The sequence below is a fragment of the Musa acuminata genome, chromosome BXJ2-8 (genome assembly GCF_036884655.1).
Source record: "Musa acuminata AAA Group cultivar baxijiao chromosome BXJ2-8, Cavendish_Baxijiao_AAA, whole genome shotgun sequence".
NCBI classification, from domain to species: domain Eukaryota; kingdom Viridiplantae; phylum Streptophyta; class Magnoliopsida; order Zingiberales; family Musaceae; genus Musa; species Musa acuminata.
The window spans coordinates 49,352,266-49,372,639 of NC_088345.1; the positions used below are offsets into that span (position 1 = coordinate 49,352,266).

The window sequence follows — 20,374 nt, forward strand, 5'->3', positions numbered from 1 at the left end:
GTAAAACAACTTCTTCGATAATACTTCTTGTCTTCTATTCTTGAGTCCTCAAAAGTATAGATTAGATTCAATAAAAAAAAATATATAAAAAAAAATACAACTCTAAAGCGAGGCTCGTCAGAGACATAAGAAATGAAGCCATGATCGATTATCTTTCAATTATATGTCCAATTTGAAACAAATATATTCTTTGATCTCTGCAAATACCATTAAACACTTTTTGAGATTGAAACTAAGGATTGCTTTATATATTTAAATCAATAAAAGTATAATATTATAATATTGTTTAGCCAAGTCTTCTAAAGTATAACGAACAAATAAAAACAAAAAACAAAAAAAATATATTCTCCCGCTCTTTCCATACAATCCTCATTTGAGAATTTGGAATCAACTTTGAACAATAGTTTAAATCACCTGACGTACCTGAAACTAGCTAAGTAGTAAAGCAATATCAACAATCATAAAAGAGAGGCAAATATTACCCAAAAAAAAAACACACATTTCCCTCAAGAAAGAATAGGCCTACGGAAATAAAAAGCAAAAGGAACACACATGCAGAGATCCACATTTGGCATGTTTTAATTTAAGTTACTCTAAAAAATACATCATGAAAAAAGAACTCATGTTAGACTACATGCTAAATGTCAAAGCTAAACAAAAGTTGCTGATATTTGCTAAATCCAAAACAAACTAGTAGAAAAACATAATTTTGTTACAAACCAACCACAGGTTCACAATCAGAACAACAAAAGTCGCAGATTTAGTAAAGCATGCATATCTGCTAACACTATGAATTCATCCAATGGAAATGGAAGGATCACTCCTTGGAGGACTTGTTAATGAGTGACTTGTGAATGTGAGGGATGACTCCACCACCAGCAATAGTGCCCTTGATGAGGGTGTCGAGCTCCTCATCCCCTCGAATGGCTAGCTGAAGATGGCGTGGAGTAATACGCTTCACCTTAAGATCCTTGCTCGCATTCCCTGCAAGCTCCAATACTTCAGCTGTCAGATACTCCAATATTGCTGCCGAGTACACAGCTGCCGTGGCACCAACACGACCATTAGCTTGAATCCTCGACTTCAGTTGCCGATGAATTCTGCCAACAGGGAACTACGGAGCACACAACAACAATTTAGGATCATGCAGATATAATATTTTAATGAATTCTAACAACAAGCCTGAACAACTAACAGATAAGTTTTTTCCCTATTTTCCTTGAGAGTATCTACTTTACAGATAAGTTTCATCAACACATATGGTGATCACACAGAAAATGTAGCAGCCGGATATCTCACCATGTAAGCATTAGGTGAGTACAATCTACTTAAGTCATATAATCTAACTTCTTGACTTCAAAAGAAACAGAGATTATAACATGATTTTTTAGATCAACACTAAAGAGCTTACAAATTTGAAAGATATTAAGGTTACATCAATAATGAAGAATGAAATTAGCAGACAGGGATATCTCGCCATGTAAACATTATGTGAGTACAATCTACTTAAGTCATATAATCTAACTTCTTGACTCCAAAAGAAACGGAGATTATAACATGATTTTTTAGATCAACACTAAAGAGCTTACAAATTTGAAAGATATTAAGGTTACGTCAATAATGAAGAATGAAATTAGCAGACAGGGATATCTTGCCATGTAAGCATTATGTGAGTACAATCTACTTAAGTCATATAATCTAACTTCTTGACTTCAAAAGAAACAGAGATTATAACATGATTTTTTAGATCAACACTAAAGAGCTTACAGATTTGAAAGATATTAAGGTTACGTCAATAATGAAGAATGAAATTACAAAAATTACAAAACTGATGCTCGATTCTCAGGAGCAATTCTTCAGAACCCTACTGCCTAAAAGGTAAGCGAATAGGAACAAGCTAGATAACCATGCAAAATGTTAATTAACAGTACACAATCAAGTTTATTATTCCCACTTACCAAGTGTTTCCATCATTGAAATAAGACAATGCAACAATGATAACAACAAGACCAAAACAGTAAAGTCCCAACTATTTAAAGTATATGGATCACAGAAATAAGAAATTGCCAAATTATAAAACATTAAATTTTAAGTATTATTTATCAGTGTAAATCCCTAGACAATCAGAAATCACACAAGTACAAACACTCAAAGAAGCTGATATCTAACTATCAGAACAGCATCACTGCCAGGATAACATCAACTATATCCTTCGGCAAACGAACAGTTCATAAGAACCTAACAATAAATATGCGCCCCATGTAACAGAAATCTTAATACATAGAACTATCTTATTTGACCCATCTACAAGCAGGATGAGCTTTTATCAACCATTTTCTATCAAGAAAATAAGTATATGATAGCCCAAGGTCACAAAACAAGTTTACAACAAGCTTATCGTCATATTTGCCATAAGCAAACACCCAAGAGCTTCAGCCTCATAACAATTTGTTGATGCCATAATGTCCTTTATTCCAAGTATTTCAAATATCAATGTCGTAACAAGGTTCGATGAACTGTTACTTTACCAATGATATGCTGAAGCTCATACACACGCACTAGTTAACTCACAATAAAAAAAAAAGAAAATGACATATTTGAATTTGTAGCCTAGACTTAAGAAAACGTTTTATCATCTAGGTTGTGTAGGCTATTTAACGTCCATCCATAACCAGCAGTCACAAGTTGTCAATCAAGCTCATCTTAAGTTGAAATGGATATACTAAGATAACTCTGAATCCTGAAATGATACTTGCAATAATCATGTCAGAAACATATGACCAAACCCAACATCTGATGCCCATTGAAATCTGACTGACCTAAATATCTAGTCTGATAAACTGATTGATCCAGTCAACTCAAAGATGACACTGACCAGCCATTATCAACATAATTCAGATCATTTACAACACCAATATTCAACAAATGGAACCTAATTAACCCATTTATATGATCCAAACACATCACATTAACATGTAGCAAAAATTTCTCAGCCTACATTGAAAATAATATTTTTAATATTAATAAGGAAGAAAGATAATATCAGCATTCATGCTACTTAAGAATAATACAATGAGCTGAAGTAAATTAATCAGCATAAGGCCAAGCAGAAAGAGAAAACAAAAAAACTAGATTTAGACAAGCACAAAGAACCTTGATGATTAGAAGATGCAAAGTGACTCTTCTTTTGCAAGCAAGCTCCTCTTTGTAAGCAATTTATGGAGCAAATGGTGGCAGCCCACGGCTGTATGATAGTGGGAGAAAAACGAACAAAAGACAACCACCAATAAAGATGGAACGAAGTGAGAGGAGATGGAGATCAAATGTTCTAGTTGGAATTAGGTGATGGAGGTGACACAAGTAGCTTCTAATGATAAAGAGAAGGGAGACAGAGGAGAACCAAGAGACATCAGTGATAACCAAGGAGAACTATAGTGGTGAAGGGTTTCAACCGGAGCAGGAAGTATGTTCAAGGCCCCATGGCACTCAACATCAGTTAGTTACCCACCTTTTATGGACTTAAATCAGAGATTAAATTGATATCCAGAACATATAGGAAAAGAGGAAGCAAACATAGCTAGTTCATGAAAGAAAAGAAACCCTTGCAATGGAGCAACTGTCGTTTGTTATGGCAATAAATGTCAAAATTAACAAATTGTTGCCAATAACAACACAGATATGAGTCAATTTACATAAAATCCGCTTTAAAAAAAATATTGGACTATTATATCAAATTTTGATCAATTTAGTGATTGTATAAAGAGAGGTAGCAATGAAAGATATAAATCTTTACATCATGAACATGACAACTATGCTCATAGACCTTGGCTCAGGGTAACTAACACCAACGATGAAATGGAAGTCCAGAAAAAAAAGTAGCATCACGGTTTCATACCTAGAGCATTTGGTAGAAATGGGCAAAAATAAGAAAAGATAAGAAAAAGTTTGGACACACAGAATGATAATTTTAAAAAGAAAGAGGAGATCGGCAGAGAAAAAGGGACTTGAACTAGGATTGAAAAGGTTGGTATAAAGGAGTTCCATCCCGCTACAGGAAAAAGTGGGTGCCATCCTACCCCATGGTTGCATCCATTCTAGATTGCAAGCTAAGTTAGAAGAATTCCATTTCACCAGCCAAATGCTACACAGTAATGAATGGTCACATTAAACTCAATCAAAGGAGTTTAACGAGGATATCCCAGAATAAAATGGCCCATCTAAATAGTGGGTAATAATAACCTTCTTCCATTTACCTACTAACCCACATAATCCACCCATTAGCATCCAAAAAAAAAAAAGAGACCAGAACAGCAGAACAGGATTATCTATATAATTAGTTAATCATTTTAACCCCAAACCAAACACAGGATCGAGCAGCTCATTTCATGAAAATACTTTACCTGCCTAAGAACTTTTAACTTATTTTTGTTTGGCAGAACAACCATGATAAGTATCACCAGACAAAAGAAATAACCCCACCCAATCAAATGGGACCTAGTGTTGGAAAACACTCCAAGCAAAAGCGAACAGATGGCAACCACCCTTTAATGCCAATAGCGAACAGTTTTACTCTCAGCAAGTAAAACTTAAGTTTACAAGAACGGCAACCACCCTTTAATGCTAACAGCGAACAGTTTTACTCTTAGCAAGTAAAACTTAAGTTTACAAGAACAGCCCTTTAATGCTCTTAGTTCTGTTTGTGTTGGGGGAAGAGAGAAAAGAACATCTCAAAGGCAAATAGCCACAAGAAATGTTCCGCATAAAAAATATGATCCTAAACGAATAATAAAACTATTTTAATTACCCAGATTGATCCAACATATCCAATATCCTTTCAGAATCCACTGCATGTTAAATTGCCACCATTTTTTAGCTGTGTAAATCAACAATAATTCACTTTAATAAAAGGGTAGTGCACTTGCAAGGGAGGCATAATGTGCCAAAATGACTTGACAACAGCAAGATGAATCGAACAGTCCCATGTAAACGTAACCAACCATTCACAGCCAACTTTCTCGGAAAACGAACCCTCGTATACGGAAAGCAGAAGACGATGACGAAGAGTAGAAAAGAGGTGAACAGATCTTACCTGCAACCCGGCTCGGGCAGACCGGGAAATCGGCTTCTTCTTGTCTTTGTCCTTGTTCGCCGCCGTGGTCTTCGCCGCGAGGAGCCCCTTTCCTCCTTTTCCCGCCATCTCTCGACCCACTAAAGCCCAAACAAGCGAAGCAAATCCAGATCAGAACATAAAAAAGCCCAAGAATCGGAACTACAACGCTAAATCCACGAATAACACCTCCGCTAACGACAGCCGAAAACCAGAAACAGCAGTAGAGCAGAGGAATTTGCCGAACACCCCGTCGAGAACCCAAAATCGAACACCGATCACGAAGGGACAAAACTGATAGGCCCGATCAGAGCCAGGAGGTGAAGAAACCCTAACCGAATCCACAAGGAAAAAGCCCAAGATCGGAATCAAAAGGGAGGGAGGGAGGGAGGAAAGGACGGGGACGAGAAGTTACCTCGGCCTCCCTCTCGCGCTTTCTTATCTCGAAGCCGAAGCGGGCGTGAGGGAAGTCAGAAAACAGAAACCGATGAGGGGGTGTAATAGGAATAAAAATAATGGAGATCGGGGGAGAGTCTGGTCGGTGGAAGGCGGTTACTTTTACAAGGCCAATAGGAACTTTCCAGAAACGCAAAATTTCTCTTCTACCCTCATTAGTTTGTCTCTGTTACGGAGAGAACGCGTCGGGAGAGTCAGAACGTCTAAATGACGAAAATAATCTCAATGCACGGTTTGGTTGACTTCATTGTTGGGCTAAACCCAGACATCCGGCCCGGATCATTTTTATCCCGATCCATTTCGAGGGTTCCGATGATGGAAACCCAATCCAGTTAAACGAACATATCGGATCAGTGTCGTCGACGGAGTCCTATAACCCGATAATCCAATAATAAATTTCAAGTATGACCCTCATTCTTTAAGTGTCAACCTGAAACAAAGGCTTTCTTATGCCAAATTGTGCGAGGAAGAACGGGTTTCGAAACATTATCCATCAGTATATAAATTGTGGAACCAAATGGACAAATTACATAACAGAAAACTGTAAATTTTGGTCATTCTGAGTGTCAGTGGAGATTGCAGGCTGTGGAAAGAAAAGGTGTGGCTTCTTGTTCTAGCAAACAGCCAGATGCTGATTCTATTATGGAGAAAAGGCTGAGACTGATGTGGTAATGAAGGATCTTGCTGTGGGATTTGTTTCTGAGAGCTCTAAATAATTTTAGTGGTCATTTTACATAACCTTTGAGGATAATTTTATTGTCCCAGCAAAGTGTTTTTTAAGCAGAATTTTTTTGGCTTTGGCTTGACCATATCAGAAGTGGCTGTACATCAACAAGGAAATGGATGAGGCCAAAATGACTTGCAGTTTGGCACGATGGGAATTGTTACTTCTCAATGCAGACATTCATGACTCTTGCCTACCTTCTGTGTTGTCAACAAGGCAGGAACTCCATCCTTAATGATATATGGGGCTATCTCTGGATAAGGCCACACTAAAGAAGTCATCAATCTTAGCACTTGAGAACATGATGTTCTACTTCTTCCTACCAACCTCATTAGCAATAGTCATAATATTGGTAGTCTGAACAATTAGTGCTGATGCAACTGACAGCCAGATAATTGAGCCATTTGTGTATCAAAAACTGGCACCAGCAAAAGTTCAGTTTAGCAGAGGAGAATAAAAGAAAGAAAGAAAAAAAAAAAGACATCTGTAGATGTTGCCAAGTTTTAGTTTGGGTTGGCTCAAACTAAAAGTCATTTGTCATCAAATCGTATGATATTTCACATTTGCCTTGGTTGATACCAGCTATCGAAAACTTAAACCACCAAAATGTTGGTGGCCAACTCCCCCCGATTTATCGATTCCGGTTTGATGAGAGTAAGCTAACCAGAACACTTCAGAAGACACTTTTAACAATAAGTAAACAGCTTGATTCTGCCTTGAACAATATAAAGTACAGATAGAGAAAACAAGGTAATCAACTTTATTAAACTCTCTTAAGTAATTCAGCATTCTCAACTTACATATATGAACTGAGTTGTTGATCAATGTTTGTCAGAGTAATTTAGTCAGATGTGGTTCTGTAGAACAATCTTCTGGCATAAGCAGATTAAAGAGCAGTCTTGAGCACAATTACCTTATGGCCAGTATGTATGAAGTGCAGCAATCAAAGTGACATATGATGCTATTATTTATGTTTTGACATGAATATTTCATCAAAATAACTCATCTCTTGTTTGCATTAGTACAATCAATGTAAAATATGAGGAACGCATCCTTTGACATGGAGGTAATTGATAATGGCTATTTCAAAAAGGCATTAACTTTACTTTTAGTTGACCTTTTTTTCCTTTTGTAATTTACAATATGTTAGTTCTTAAGTAGCTTAAGCTCAGACCAGCAGACAACAATGACCAACAAACAAAACCAACATTTTAGTCTACTTTTCCCTTCTTCACTGCAGAAACTTTCTTTTTAGCTGACCATATGCTGTGGAATATTGCAAGTTGAAATGATACATCATATGCTGTCACTCTAAAGAGAGAACATGAGAGACTCATAATCATGACATTGTAGGTGAATTAGACCACCACCCCCAACCAGCCTTAGAAAGAGAACATCTGCCTTTAAAGTTACTCAAAATCATTGAATGTGGCCCACCAGTCACCTATTATTCAATTTCCCAAAACTGGATCCAAGAATTTGATTATATAGCTTTTACTGTGATCTGAGAGTTTTTTTTCTTTTTCTTTTCTGTGATGCAAATTTCTCCTAGTTCCAACACTAGAACAACAAACTTCCTTAATACCACTTGTTATTTCTCCCAGGACACCTTGATACAAGATTCAAGAAAGTTGCAAGAATTGATGTGTCTATAGTTTTGTGAAGGGAGGGCAAGCAAGCACATGGTTTTGGGACCATCCTTGGGTGCTCCATGACCATGACTTCCTTCTGAACCAAAGCTATGAGAGATGTTACTGAGAAGAAAGTTTGAGCAGGAAAGAACTAATGTCTATATATAAATATAGCAACAGTTGAGAGCTGAAGGGCCTTGAGGCTCCTACAAGATTAGGACATCTCATCCAACTCTGGGGTCTACAACAGAACCTATTTATCATCTTCAACAGTAAAGCTTTTGTGTCAAGGGGAACTGCACAACTCCAGCAATCATCGTGGCCATTTCCACAAGGGGCCCGCATCGATGCAATTATATAAGTGTATATATCCATGTCGATACGTCATAAGTTTGACAGGGACGAGTACACCAACATGGAGATGACTTGTCCCCAAGCGAGAATGACTTGATCGATGCACCTTTCTTGTGAATGTGGCTAACCGCGTCACATCTCCGGATAAGCAAGTCTAGCGGCACGCAATGCTCGAGTCCCCTCGACGCTTCCGTCCCCGATTGGACGCCAAGCGCTGTGCACGGCCCACACGCTTCATCACCCCGACAATGTTAGTCACCTCCATCTTTTAATTATTTTTATGGATTAATTACTTGCTCGTATGCAATTCCTTCCGTCACCCTCGCATTAACTATGCCAGCTAGCTAGCATATATATATCTGGACGCGTGTCGAGATCTTACGGTGCCAGGAATGGTGGTTTCCTCGATCGACTTCATTGATCCCGCGCGCAACGGTTTGAAGGACGGAATAAACGGGAAGCTATGTGACGCATTCATCGCTGAAGATGAGCATTAATTACAATGATGACACCTTGGGCAGCTCTTAGGCTACACTAGCGGAGTGGCAAAAGTGTGGTTATCGAGAATATGTGCGTACAAGATAGTGATTTCCTGTGGCTCGCGGACAAAGTTGGTCCCCGTTGAAACCGCTGTCTGTGAAACGGGCCACGTACGAGAAGCCGTTTTCCGTAAGGTTTCGGATCAAGATGGACACGTGGAATCACACGTGTCGTCCTACTCAACACTACCCACTCCTCTCACCCACTTCGCCCAATCCCCGACCCTTTAAAAACCCGCTCCGGCTCCGCTCCTCCGGAACTGCTCAATCCCCCACGATCGCCACCGCCGGAGGACCTGAAGGAAATGGCCGCGAGATCCGACGTTTCCGGCCGATCGCCGTTAACTAGACGCCATGGATGGAGGATGTGAGTTGCTCGCTTCCCGTGTCTCCCACGGAAACCTCGTTGCCAAGCGTCTCGTCTTTTGGAGATCAGGAGTCGTTCCTGATCTGAACTATTGGGTTCCTCGATGGGCTGTTGATTGCGATCGTGTTCTTTCTTTTCCGTTTATCTGATCCTTGTTTACTCTGCGGATCGTATATTTGGAGTGCCGATGTTGTAATCGATCTCCGGTTCTGGCGTCATTACCTCGATTTGATGTGGTGAGACGGAGTGTTGCTAACTTCCAGCTTGTAACAAGGGAGTGGTCCTTCCATTTTGGTCAAAATCATGCCGTTTCCTACGAAGATACAGCCGATCGACGTAATAGCGGTGGGGCGGAGCGATCTGGCAAAGCCGGTGCAGAAATCACGGCTGAAGCGGCTGTTCGAGCGGCAATTCCCCAGCGTCCTGAGAATCTCGTCGGCTGAGCGCCTCGCTGGCGGCGCCGATCTTGAGCTGAGCTCCATCTGCCTCGACAAGATGGTCCGCAATTTCATGGAGGACAACAACGGCGAGCAGACTTCCTACCGGAGCGGCCGAAGCCGTTGTAATTGCTTCCATGGCAACTGCCGCGACAGCTCCGACGACGACCTCGACTTACTTCCCTCCTCCTTCAACTCCGGCGATCCTCCGATCGTCTCCGCGGCCGAAGTTGTTAAGGTATCGGCGGTTTCTCCCAGAATCAACTCCCCGTTGGTGCTCCATATCCACTGGATTTCTTTCACCTAAAGACCCGTAATATGACCAAAGAAATATGGATTGTTACAGGGTTTGGTGGTTTCCGCAAGCCTTGTGGAGAGGAATCTCTTAGCGGATGCGTCCAGCGTTGTGGAGAAGAACAAGAACTGCAAGCGAAAAGACGAGCAGATGAAGGCCGTGGCCAACGGGCTCCGATTGCTCGGATATGATGCCTCCATTAGCAAGTCGAGATGGGAGAAGACCCCCTCCTTTCCCGCCGGTACGTTCCTCCTCCGCCTACCCCCAGCCCGCAGTGTCTCTCCTACGTTTCCGTCCAGTGATGGCACGGGGGTGTTGACTGATGACTTGACGCAGGCGAGCACGAGTACATCGACGTGATCGTCGCCGGCGACCGGCTGTTGGTGGACGTGGATTTCCGGTCGGAGTTCGAGATCGCGCGGTCGACAAAGAGTTACGCCGCGGTACTCCAGTCTCTGCCGCCCGTCTTCGTCGGGAAGGAGGATCGGGTGGACCAGATCGTCGCCGTCGTGTCGGAGGCCGCTCAGCAGAGCCTGAAGAAGAAGGGCCTCCACTTCCCGCCCTGGCGGAAGCCAGAGTACATGCGCTCCAAATGGCTCGCCCCCTACGAGCGATCGATTCCCCTGGCGGATCCTCCGCCAGCAGCCCAAGCAGAAGAGACCGGTGAATCGGATGGGAAAGCGAAGAGCGAGAAGTCGGCGGAGGGGAAGAGCTCGGCAGTACTGGTGGTATCGGCGGCGTCGGCGTGGGAACCGCCGGAGGTGAAGCCCAAAGCGGTTCACGAGGGAGCGAAGGTTGTGACCGGCCTGACTTCCGTCCTATCCGAGAAACCTTAATTTCCTTTTGTATTATTGTAATTATTTTCTTCTTTAGAGTAAATGCTTAAAAAAGGGAACCTCCGTCGTCCCCCTTCTGATCTTCTAAAAGAGAGAGGGGTTTGTAAGAAGAGACGTCTTATCACTAAATTAGTAATAATAATTTCTTGTTTTGTCATTTTAAGGGTGGTGCGGCAAATGGGTGGTAAGTATTTCTTTCGCTAACTCTTAATTATTTTCTACGATCATATCTCTTATGACTTTTTATTTTAATTATTATCAAGCTCTCAGGATTACAAGGCGCCGGCCGCGGTGGTTTCCGAAAGGGGCACACATAGCAAGATGGCGATGCATCGAGAAAAGGTCTCTTTTACTCTCCTCCATATATATATATATATATATATATATATAGTCATAATTAATATTATTTAAATATTAGTAAAATTGTGAGATGACGACATTGCTGGTCACCGTCTTCATTCTCCCATAACTTTCAATTATATTTTTTAATTAAACTCAAATTAAAATTAGATTCTAATTTATCAAATTTTTTTGGGTATTTAGATTTATTTGTTTTATTTAAATTATCTCTTAAACCAATTTTAGAGATGATGAAATTATTTTTTTAAGTACTGATTTTTTTTTTTCCCTCTGCCCCCACCATCGACCATCGATGACGTTGCAAACAAGAAACACCATATTTCTGATTTCATTATATTTCCACGATTTTAATACTAGCTTGATTGATTGGTGATCATCCCGTCAACAACGCCAACACAGAATAATAAATAATGGCAGGATCATAGAGAGCGATTCTATAATTCTGCGAGCTGCAGTGTACTACTATCCATCTCCTGCCAACTAAACAATCTCCTTGACCTAAAGCCAAAACTATTGTGTCTCTGGACCCTTCCTCGCGAGGCAAACTGCCCCACCATCCCTTCTTTTATCCCTCTCCAAAAGAAGCAGAAAGGAGGAGGGTGCATCAAAAGCAACGAGGTTCTTTTCCTCTGTTTCTGCTATTTGCCACCAACAAACCGAAGAGAATACTTATATCGTCATCTACGTCACCAGATTTGGTTCCGATTCTACTTGGAAACCTGCTCGCAATAATACCGATGATAGCGAAGTCTTACTGGCCAACTACTACATGTGTGTTAGTTATATGTTCCTATACACTACGTATTAAATTAGGATTAAAGCCTATGGCCGCTACAGGAGATACTACAGGCAATTACTACCTACAACCATATTCTAGAGAAGACGAAGACCGAACACATGCATACGAAGCATGACGACGGGAAAAAAAATATTATAAGGCACACCCTCATCTGGAAAAAAAATCAATATACATACTAAATTTTTCGGTGAAACAAATCCTGATCATCATTTTATCGAAATCCATATCTAATCTTGACTTAAACACAACCGAGCATGAATGCAACATGTACCTTACCTAAGTGGTATGACTCAGATCATCACTCATACCTCATCAATGTCTCACAACATATGGATTGGCTAAGGGATTGTGCTTTTCTGATTACCTAAGTTCTTTCTCCAAATAATTTTGTGATCGATGAGTTTGCCAGTGATTGAACTAAGTTTTTTACATCAGACCCTTTTTATGTGTTTTTGTTTAGAACAAACAAGAAAAATGTCAGTCAAGTACTGATCTCTGTTAAGCCTTGTGATTCCATAACCGTTTCAAGTCATCATCCCAAATGAACTGTGGGAGCTTAAGGTGGTTCGTCTATGCTAGGGCACCAAGGTGAACTTCTGCTGATGTGGTTCAGTGACTCCAAAGAAACAGCATACACCATTTGAGCAGAAAAGGAAACACATCACAGGTGTAGCAAGGTAGGGATTTGCACACTAATTTTTCAGGGATGGAATTGATTCATCTTGTCTGTTCCTCAATAGAACCCCTTTGAAAGCAAAAAAAAAAAAAAAGGGTTAGAAATCAGCAAATTGCACAATGAAATCAGAAAATAATTACCTACATCACGTGTTAAACTATATAAAAAAGCGGATCATAGATGAATTACCTATATTTCTTCATTCCTCACCAATTCAATTACATCTGTATGATGGCTCCTCAGGAATTGCTATTTTGCATTAAAAAAAAGATAAGTTACACTCAAGCTTGTCTAAAGACCATGTAGCACCAATAGTCTGTTAAAAAAAAACAAAAAATAGTCAGTACAAATCACATGTTCAGTCTCATACCTACAAACTGGAATCAGGTTTTATAGCATAAACATTCTAGAATTACATCTACACCTGCACTTCGCTTTCAGAATATTCAGAATGGTCACAGCTCACCTGAGTCAAATAAGACATGAAGAGGGACAAAATAAAGTTAAATCAGTAATCGAGTAGCTGAGATACCATAATCAAAGCTTTTCGATCAAGGTCTTCCTATTTACAGAGACTGCAGCCAATCGTAAATGTCAAAGACAGATTTGGCAGGCTGATATAATGGAAATTATTTCAAAGACACTGAAGATTTCTAGTAGTATGCACAGCTTTTAGCCACACAATCCTTGCTTGACATCGCCTAATTCCTTCAATGCAAATTCTTTCTCGCACAGATTTACGGTAAAAGGTTCTATGTTATAACAACTCTTTGTTTTACCCACATGCCTCAGATTAACATCAAATCTGAGGACAGAGCATATAGCCTTGATCCATTCTTCCAAACCAACTTCAGCATCTTCTCCTCTCACAGATTCTAATTGGTTTATAGCTTCCTTTGACACTCCATGCCTAAGCAAAACAAGACCTAATGTCTTGAATGTACCATCATCGGGTGGTATACCCGAGGCCAGCATGTAACGGAAAGTTTCCACAGCTTCCTTCGTTCTCCCATTAGTTGCGTACAAAGCTATTATATTATTGCAACTCACTGAGCTGGTCAGGAGTTGTAAGGTTTGCATCTCTTTGGCAATGAAAAAAGCTTCGCCAAGTCGCCCAAGTCTTTTGTTCAAACACAGCATCATTCCATATGAAAACTCATTAGACTTTCCATTGCATTTCAAGTTGTCAAAGATCTCTTCTGCCTCTCCTAGCATAGCATTTTCACTGTAAAGATCAATCATGCAATTTGATGCATATGCATCTGGACTGTCTTCCGACGATTTCAAGAATTCATAAACCTCTTGTGCTTCTCTCAAGTATCCAACCTTTGTATAGAGTTTGATCAGAGAGTTACAAATTATTGAGTTGAGAGTCAAACCAGCACTCTTCATGGAATCAACATATTTCATGGCTTCATGAACATTTCCAACTTCCGCAAATGCATTTATTAGAATGGAGTAAACAACAATATCGGGTTGAATTTTAAAGCTAATCATTTCTTTAAATAGATCTTCTGCTGTTTGTAATTCGCCGAGCTTAGCAAAGCAAGTCATTACCACTGAATATGGAATGCAGTCGGTAACCAAACCTGCCTCTTGCATTTTTCTGACATAGTATACTGCTTTATGAGGTAGTTCAGCAGCTGATAGCAACTGTATTATTGAACTATAAGTGCACTGATCTGGCACAACGCCATAGCCTATCATTCCATCAAACAACTCAGCAGCCTTATTACAGTTCTTTTGCAACCCATAAGCCTTTATCATCACATTGAACACAAGAACACTCAGCTTTTGCCTGGACAAGCAACAAGAAAAAGCTTTCTCCACAAGATGGATGTGCCCATTCTCCCCAAAAGCATCAATATTGGCAGAAAAGCACTCCGAACTCATTTTGTCACTTAACTTCTCAAACCAAGACCATGATTTATCAATCAACCCCACATTTGTGTACATCCTCGTCAAAGCTGATTGTGTGTACTCGTCAATCTCAAGAGATAGTTCTTCCATCTCCATTATAAGAGCTTCTGCTTCTCCAACCATGTTCCTCACAGAATATGCATATAAAAGAGTGCGGTAACTGACAATATCTGGTTCTAGACCAGCTACCTTCAACTTTGAAAAGTAACTAGCTGCTGTGTCGATATCATTCATCTTTAGATAGACTGAGATAAGTATGTTATATGTTCTTGTATCAGCGACACAATGGTGTTCATCCATCATTGTCATCAAGGAAGATATTTCTTCCAGGCACCCATTGTTACCATAAAGATGAATCATTGTATTGAAAGTGACTGTGTCTGGAACAATACCTTCTCCCAACATTTGTGTAAAGGTCCTCGAAGCCTTCTCAAGCTGCCCTGCTTTTCCGTAAGTATCAATCAGCGTATTATACGTGTATAAGCTGTAACCCTTCTGTGTTTCACCATCATCATAAATATCTGATGACCACCTTCGAAAGAACTGCTCTGCCTTTTGGAACTTCCCAGCCTTTTTATATGTTTGGAGAATGACTCCCATTGTCACCTCATCTGGCTCCATTCCTTGCTTGTAGAGATCACTTAACCAGACGAGCGCTGCTTTATTGAGGCCTCCCTTGCAGTAAGCATTGATGAGTGTACCGTAAGTTGAATTCGTCGGCATTATCCTATTGGATTGCATCTCGTTCCAGAACGACCCAACAAGATCCCATTTTTGCGCTTCCCCGAGAATCCTGAGCATGACATTGTAGTGAATCACATTGAGTTCGTAACACCCCTTTCTCTTAAACCAATTAAAGATCTCGACAGCCCTTCTCCAATCCGTTTGCTCTTTCAAAATTATAGTCCTCTCCTTGCTGCTGAGGCTGTCTTCCCATGGCTTCAGAGCCTCATCTAAATCTGGAAATGTTTCCAGTGCTCGCAAGACCGATGGAATACACCCTCCATACGAGACCGATGTTCTCTTGACTTCGGATTTGACAGGAAAATTATTTCCCCCAAGTTTTAGTCGTGCACAAATCCCACTCTTCATTGCTGATGGACGAACAAAATCTCGAAACAAAATCTGATTTTTCCCTTTCTTGTGAGACACAAACCCTAGCGATAAAAGATTCTCCGCAGGCGCGACTCCAGCGACGTCCGGCGTTGCCGGAATCCGACTACGCAACATGCCAGACTCAATAGCAAATCATATGTCACGATCGAGGAACAAAAATGGAGGAAGATGCCAATAAAACCAATCAAATCTTCGACTAAGAACACCGTACAAATAGTTGAAGGAGGCTGAAGAATTTTGCAGTGTGTATACGAGACAAGAGCAGACTCACCGAGCTCTTTCTCTAGCCGGATTCCAAAACCCTTCGCTCGAAACCCTCGTCTTCGGAATCGGGAGATCGTTTTATCCGGAAGAGGGAGAGGCAGTTAAATGTCGTAAATAGCCCAAACCCAAACCCTCACGTTTGTGCCTATCGGGTCGGATCCAGTTCCTACCTAGGTCGGTAATGGGTCCGTAGGAGATTGGTTTTCGGATCTTTTCCGGGTTGTTACTTTCGGTTCTCACATCTGAACCGCGCCCAACCCGCTTCAGGGCCTATTTTTAAGTACACGCGGAGGGAAAGCCAAGCGTTTGGAACGCCAAGCGTCGGCGGAGAGCTGCCTTGGCCGAGTGCTGCGCGGCGGTGCCTCAGCTTGACTCCTCCGGCGTAGGGCAGGCGATTCATCTTGGCGTGGCCGTGGAGAAGGGAAGGGCGTAGCAACCCCGATGACGGAGGGAAAGACGAAGGCTTCGGCGTCGACGGTGCGTCGATCCGCCCTTCGTGGTTGGTTTTTATGGTCTTCTCCTTTCGATTCGGCAAATGAGAACCTCCTTGTCTGCCCTTTTGCTTACCACGCTTGGATCCTCGCGGCTGAGGTAGGCTTCTGTGGACATTGGATGACATTTAGGGTTTCTTTTACGACCGCGGAGAAATATCTGAGGTTTTATTAGGCTGAGAATGCAGACATGATATGATGGAAAGAAGGGTGAAATGTGACTAGGAGAATTCCATGATCGGAAATGATAAAGGGAAGTAAATTAGGAAAAGGGTGACAATGCAAAACTGGGATGGCAGAATAGACATTGTGCTGCTTTAGAAAAACATCAAAAACATAAAAATTGAGGATGAAAAGTGATAGCGATAATACTGGAATCCTCTACTATCGTGGACTAAATATGAGAACCAACGATTATTAACGATAGGAATCCACCATCCTGCTTCCTTCACTACGTAGACCAGACAATAGAGACACGGGGACCAACGATCATTAATGACAGTAAGTCTCAACTTTTTTTTGGACATATCTTGGCTAACATCTTGAGTTATGCCAGCTATGCCTCGACATTAAATGCTGGCTCACTTGCTCACTTGCTCTTATCGATAGCTTATATAGTTTGTTATGTTAAATGCTGCACCATGTCTTCATAATTTAAATGCCTTCATGAACTATTTATGATCTATATATTTCTATATCCATCATCACTCGTCTAGTTTAAGGAAATGCCTGAAAATGGATCAAGAATTTTTTAAGAATGATTTGCTGGCATAAACATCATCTCCACTTGTTTATGCAAACTACCGACAGTAGATATTTGTAATGATATTATGGATGAAATTGTGGAGACTCAAAGTCAAAGTAGTTTATGAAATATTTGTTATTCGTTCCGAGAAAAAGAATGCTGAGTAGTCTTTGCAATTTGTTTCTGACTACATCAAAAAGTTTGAGTTTTTCTAGCAAGTGGTTTAGTCTTTTTGACTGCTTGCTTATTTTGCTTGTGTAGAGACCAGCCAAGGTTAGCTGGAACAAACTATCTTCTTCAAGTGGCTGCACAAATATGAATCTGAGCATTGCTCAAACAGTGTCCACTGGATAGTCCTTTTTTCCTTTTTCAGAGTTGACAACACCAGAGGAATTGCCAATGAGATTCAATCATCATCATAGAGTAGTCCCTTTAAGAAGTATGCAACTTGATTTCTACAATCTTAAACCTTTCTTTTTGTGATCATCGAGTTTGTCGCATTCTCAAGATTAATAGATCTTCCAAATTTGTTATTTCACATAACAAATTATTTTTACCAACTTGAAATAGTATTTGCCGTCATTTGATAGAATATGCCTTTTCTTTTCTTTTAGTACAATCTCCGGCTCAAACTGACCACCCTAATGTATTGTTGCCTCTCAGGGGAGTCCACCTCGACATCCTTGGAGTTGAGGACATCTTTTCCATAAGTAAACCAAGTCGGCTCCAGTAATCCATGGACAAAAACCATCTCAATCTGCCCTCAGCAGCTCACAAGGTGATGGACACTTCTCTCTCTCTCTCTCTCTCTCTCTCTCTCTCTCTCTGTGCTATGTGATCAACGCCTGTTGCTTTGTGGCACGTGAGTCAGGCATGAAGAAGCCTAAGGAAGAAGGAGACAAAGGCGTGGTTTGGCCTGATGCTCTCTCTACCTTCATCTTCCAGGCATGAAGAAGCCTAAGGAAGAAGGAGACAAACGCGTGGTTTGGCCTGATGCTCTCTCGACCTTCATCTTCCAGTTGCTTCTTGTCATGGCAACGGAATGCAGCAAGAAAGCTGAGAATAAAGTGACGATTGCTACAGTGGTGGGTACGGATTCTATTTTCTTTGTTGTCTCTCACAATACCAACATTTCCATGGAGCCCTTTGCACTAAAAGGGCATTTTCTATGGTCTCGATTACACGTAACAGGGTAGCAATCTTCCATGTTACTAGTGGCCCATCATTCGCAACTGGCCCAAATAATAACATTAAATCAAATATAAATGATTTTGATGTTCTTACGATTTAGGTGAGTGATTCATTACACAATATACATCTGTTGTATACGTGATGGGGTATATATATTAGTGGATCCATTTGATGAACCAATCATGGAGTGTCATGCGTCCATTGTCAAATCATCATGAGAGCAACTTATCTACATCCACCGCAAGGCTAGACTATATTTTTTTCTTTCTTAGACTAGGAAGATCGACCCTCTCCACAATCTTATCACAGGATTTATCTTTTTTTACCTCGTTAATTTTTCTCTCAACAATCTTGTCACGACTGACATGATGACCTAAATATTAGATGGATTATGATATCAATTATTATGACCCAACTTGATGAGATAATTAATTTATTAAGTCACTGACCCAATATACTTAAGCCCAAATAATCTTCATGCTCTTACAAATTAATTAAAATCTTTATTCACTTTTGATATGAAACTAAATCAAAATATTAAATACGGTTATGTTAGTTTAATTTGATTGAATAATTTTCAGATAAAACAAATTATCTATCAGGATTTTACATCTATCCCGAGTTGGGTTGTTGAGTTGATGAATGAAGAAGGGCAAATATGCAAATATATGCGGCCTTATTCCTTAGAAGCGCTACCACACCACTTAAAAAAACACAAACATAAAAAAAAAAGGTGGACAAGATGATATTTGTAGAGAAATAGAATCCAAACCACAGTCACATGCCTCAACATTTCAAAGATGGACAGCAGAGGTTGTCCTCCTCCAACATTCTCATGGCATCCATTTCACTTTCACCTTCCTTTCAGCTGTCCTCAAGCTACTCCGAACCGACACCATCCATTCCCAGTGACCACCACCTTCTCTTCTAGTCCTGCTCTTACCTCTCATCATCTTCTATGTATCACTACTTACGAGCAAGTAATATATATGTTGCCCCTACCTTACTCATGAGGCCAACAAAAGCCATTCTCTTGGTCATCCCCCATCTGTTTTTCTACTTCTATACGCAGACTGGTAATTCCTACATAACATCAGCTAACTATAATTTGTTTAACAGTTGCCAAGCGAGTTCGGCAATAAAATATCTTCTATTTGCTGACATTGTGCACAGTTCACAAGACAGACAAAACTAGGAACAAAGAAAATTGTGTTTTCAAGTCAAAGAAACTATTTCACAAACAATTAGAACAGAAATGAAGGTGAAGACATGCGATCTAAAGAATGCATTAGACTTGTATTCTTGGTTACAACTTTGATTTCTCTTCGAGAAAAGACAAGATTTTGTGGGCTAGAGGATAAATGAATCAATATAGAACTTGGGTGGAAATAACTAAAAAAAGAAGTGGATGTTCCCAAACATTGCTTCCTCGAGTCCAAGATTTCATGTGAAGACAGAGAGCAATCAGCTCAAGGGGAAGAAAACAATATGCATGGGGCATTGCATTTTAGTGTGCAACGTGAGTAGATTACATGCGAGGTCATGTTTGCCATCTCATCAGTATCTAGTACGGTTGTCTGATTCCCTTCATCAATGAGCAAGTTTTTGAAATGGCAAGAGTAATTGTCTAGTGCTCAACAGCAAAATATTTGTGCTGTGATCCTGAGTTATTCCAATTAATCGGGTGGTCCCTTAAATCTCTCTCTCTCTCTCTCTCTCTCTCTGCGCAGCAGTAGGTGAAGAGAGACAATGGTGTCTAAGATACAGTAACTTGCTATGTCTCTTACTGTAATATCAGAATTCAGACATCCATGTGAAATCGTATTACCGGTGCAATCCATGTGGTATATGTACATCTAAGAATCCCATAAATATGTAGCTATTAAGAGAGGGCAACTGCTCCAAACTTAATGGCAATAAAGGAGACATACCTTGTGAATCAGAGTGTGGTACTTCCGCATTATCTCCACCGACACAGTCCCCTCGATCATCGAGAAGACTTGACTTATGGTGACAGAACCCGAGCATGACTTTTGACAACGAATCAGATTTTACGATTGTCTCTC

General features: G+C 40.4%; 3 protein-coding genes and 1 long non-coding RNA gene across 5 annotated transcripts; 2 read left to right on the forward strand and 2 right to left on the reverse strand.

Moving 5' to 3' along the window:
• Positions 1–553: 553 nt before the first annotated feature.
• Positions 554–5,673, reverse strand: LOC135619955 (probable histone H2A variant 3). Of its 2 annotated transcripts, none has more exons than XM_065122480.1 (3): positions 5,523–5,673; positions 5,090–5,208; positions 554–1,114 (listed from the first exon to the last, which is right to left on the reverse strand). In XM_065122480.1, the coding sequence occupies exons 2-3, from the start codon at positions 5,195–5,197 to the stop codon at positions 818–820; spliced, it is 405 nt and encodes a 134-aa protein (XP_064978552.1). In that variant the 5' UTR covers positions 5,198–5,208; positions 5,523–5,673; the 3' UTR covers positions 554–817. The 2 variants fall into 2 exon arrangements, with proteins under 2 accessions (XP_064978552.1, XP_064978551.1); XM_065122479.1 differs by lacking the exon at positions 5,523–5,673 and adding an exon at positions 5,297–5,499.
• Positions 5,674–9,055: 3,382 nt separating this feature from the next.
• LOC103996153 (uncharacterized) lies at positions 9,056–10,903 on the forward strand. Its single transcript, XM_009417003.3, has 3 exons — positions 9,056–9,853; positions 9,962–10,151; positions 10,247–10,903. The coding sequence occupies exons 1-3, from the start codon at positions 9,482–9,484 to the stop codon at positions 10,744–10,746; spliced, it is 1,062 nt and encodes a 353-aa protein (XP_009415278.2). The 5' UTR covers positions 9,056–9,481; the 3' UTR covers positions 10,747–10,903.
• A 1,914-nt stretch (positions 10,904–12,817) lies between these two features.
• On the reverse strand, positions 12,818–15,940 carry LOC135619956 (pentatricopeptide repeat-containing protein At3g23020-like). The gene is made up of 2 exons (XM_065122481.1): positions 13,048–15,940; positions 12,818–12,897 (listed from the first exon to the last, which is right to left on the reverse strand). The coding sequence occupies exon 1, from the start codon at positions 15,729–15,731 to the stop codon at positions 13,254–13,256; it is 2,478 nt and encodes an 825-aa protein (XP_064978553.1). The 5' UTR covers positions 15,732–15,940; the 3' UTR covers positions 12,818–12,897; positions 13,048–13,253.
• Positions 15,941–16,047: 107 nt separating this feature from the next.
• On the forward strand, positions 16,048–18,349 carry LOC135619957 (uncharacterized). Its single transcript, XR_010489573.1, has 3 exons — positions 16,048–16,472; positions 17,781–17,895; positions 17,989–18,349. It is a non-coding gene; the product is annotated as an uncharacterized LOC135619957 (long non-coding RNA).
• Positions 18,350–20,374: the final 2,025 nt, after the last annotated feature.

What these genes read in the sequence shown, in the direction of transcription:
- LOC135619955 (XM_065122480.1), bottom strand. Translation starts at nt 5,197, where the DNA reads ATGGCGGGAAAAGGAGGAAAGGGGCTCCTCGCGGCGAAGACCACGGCG. An exon ending in CTGCCCGAGCCGGGTTGCAG is followed by an intron (nt 1,115 to 5,089) that starts GTAAGATCTGTT and finishes TGTGCTCCGTAG; the next exon opens with TTCCCTGTTGGCAGAATTCA.
- LOC103996153 (XM_009417003.3), top strand. Translation starts at nt 9,482, where the DNA reads ATGCCGTTTCCTACGAAGATACAGCCGATCGACGTAATAGCGGTGGGG. An exon ending in CCGCGGCCGAAGTTGTTAAG is followed by an intron (nt 9,854 to 9,961) that starts GTATCGGCGGTT and finishes GGATTGTTACAG; the next exon opens with GGTTTGGTGGTTTCCGCAAG. An exon ending in GACCCCCTCCTTTCCCGCCG is followed by an intron (nt 10,152 to 10,246) that starts GTACGTTCCTCC and finishes GACTTGACGCAG; the next exon opens with GCGAGCACGAGTACATCGAC.
- LOC135619956 (XM_065122481.1), bottom strand. Translation starts at nt 15,731, where the DNA reads ATGTTGCGTAGTCGGATTCCGGCAACGCCGGACGTCGCTGGAGTCGCG.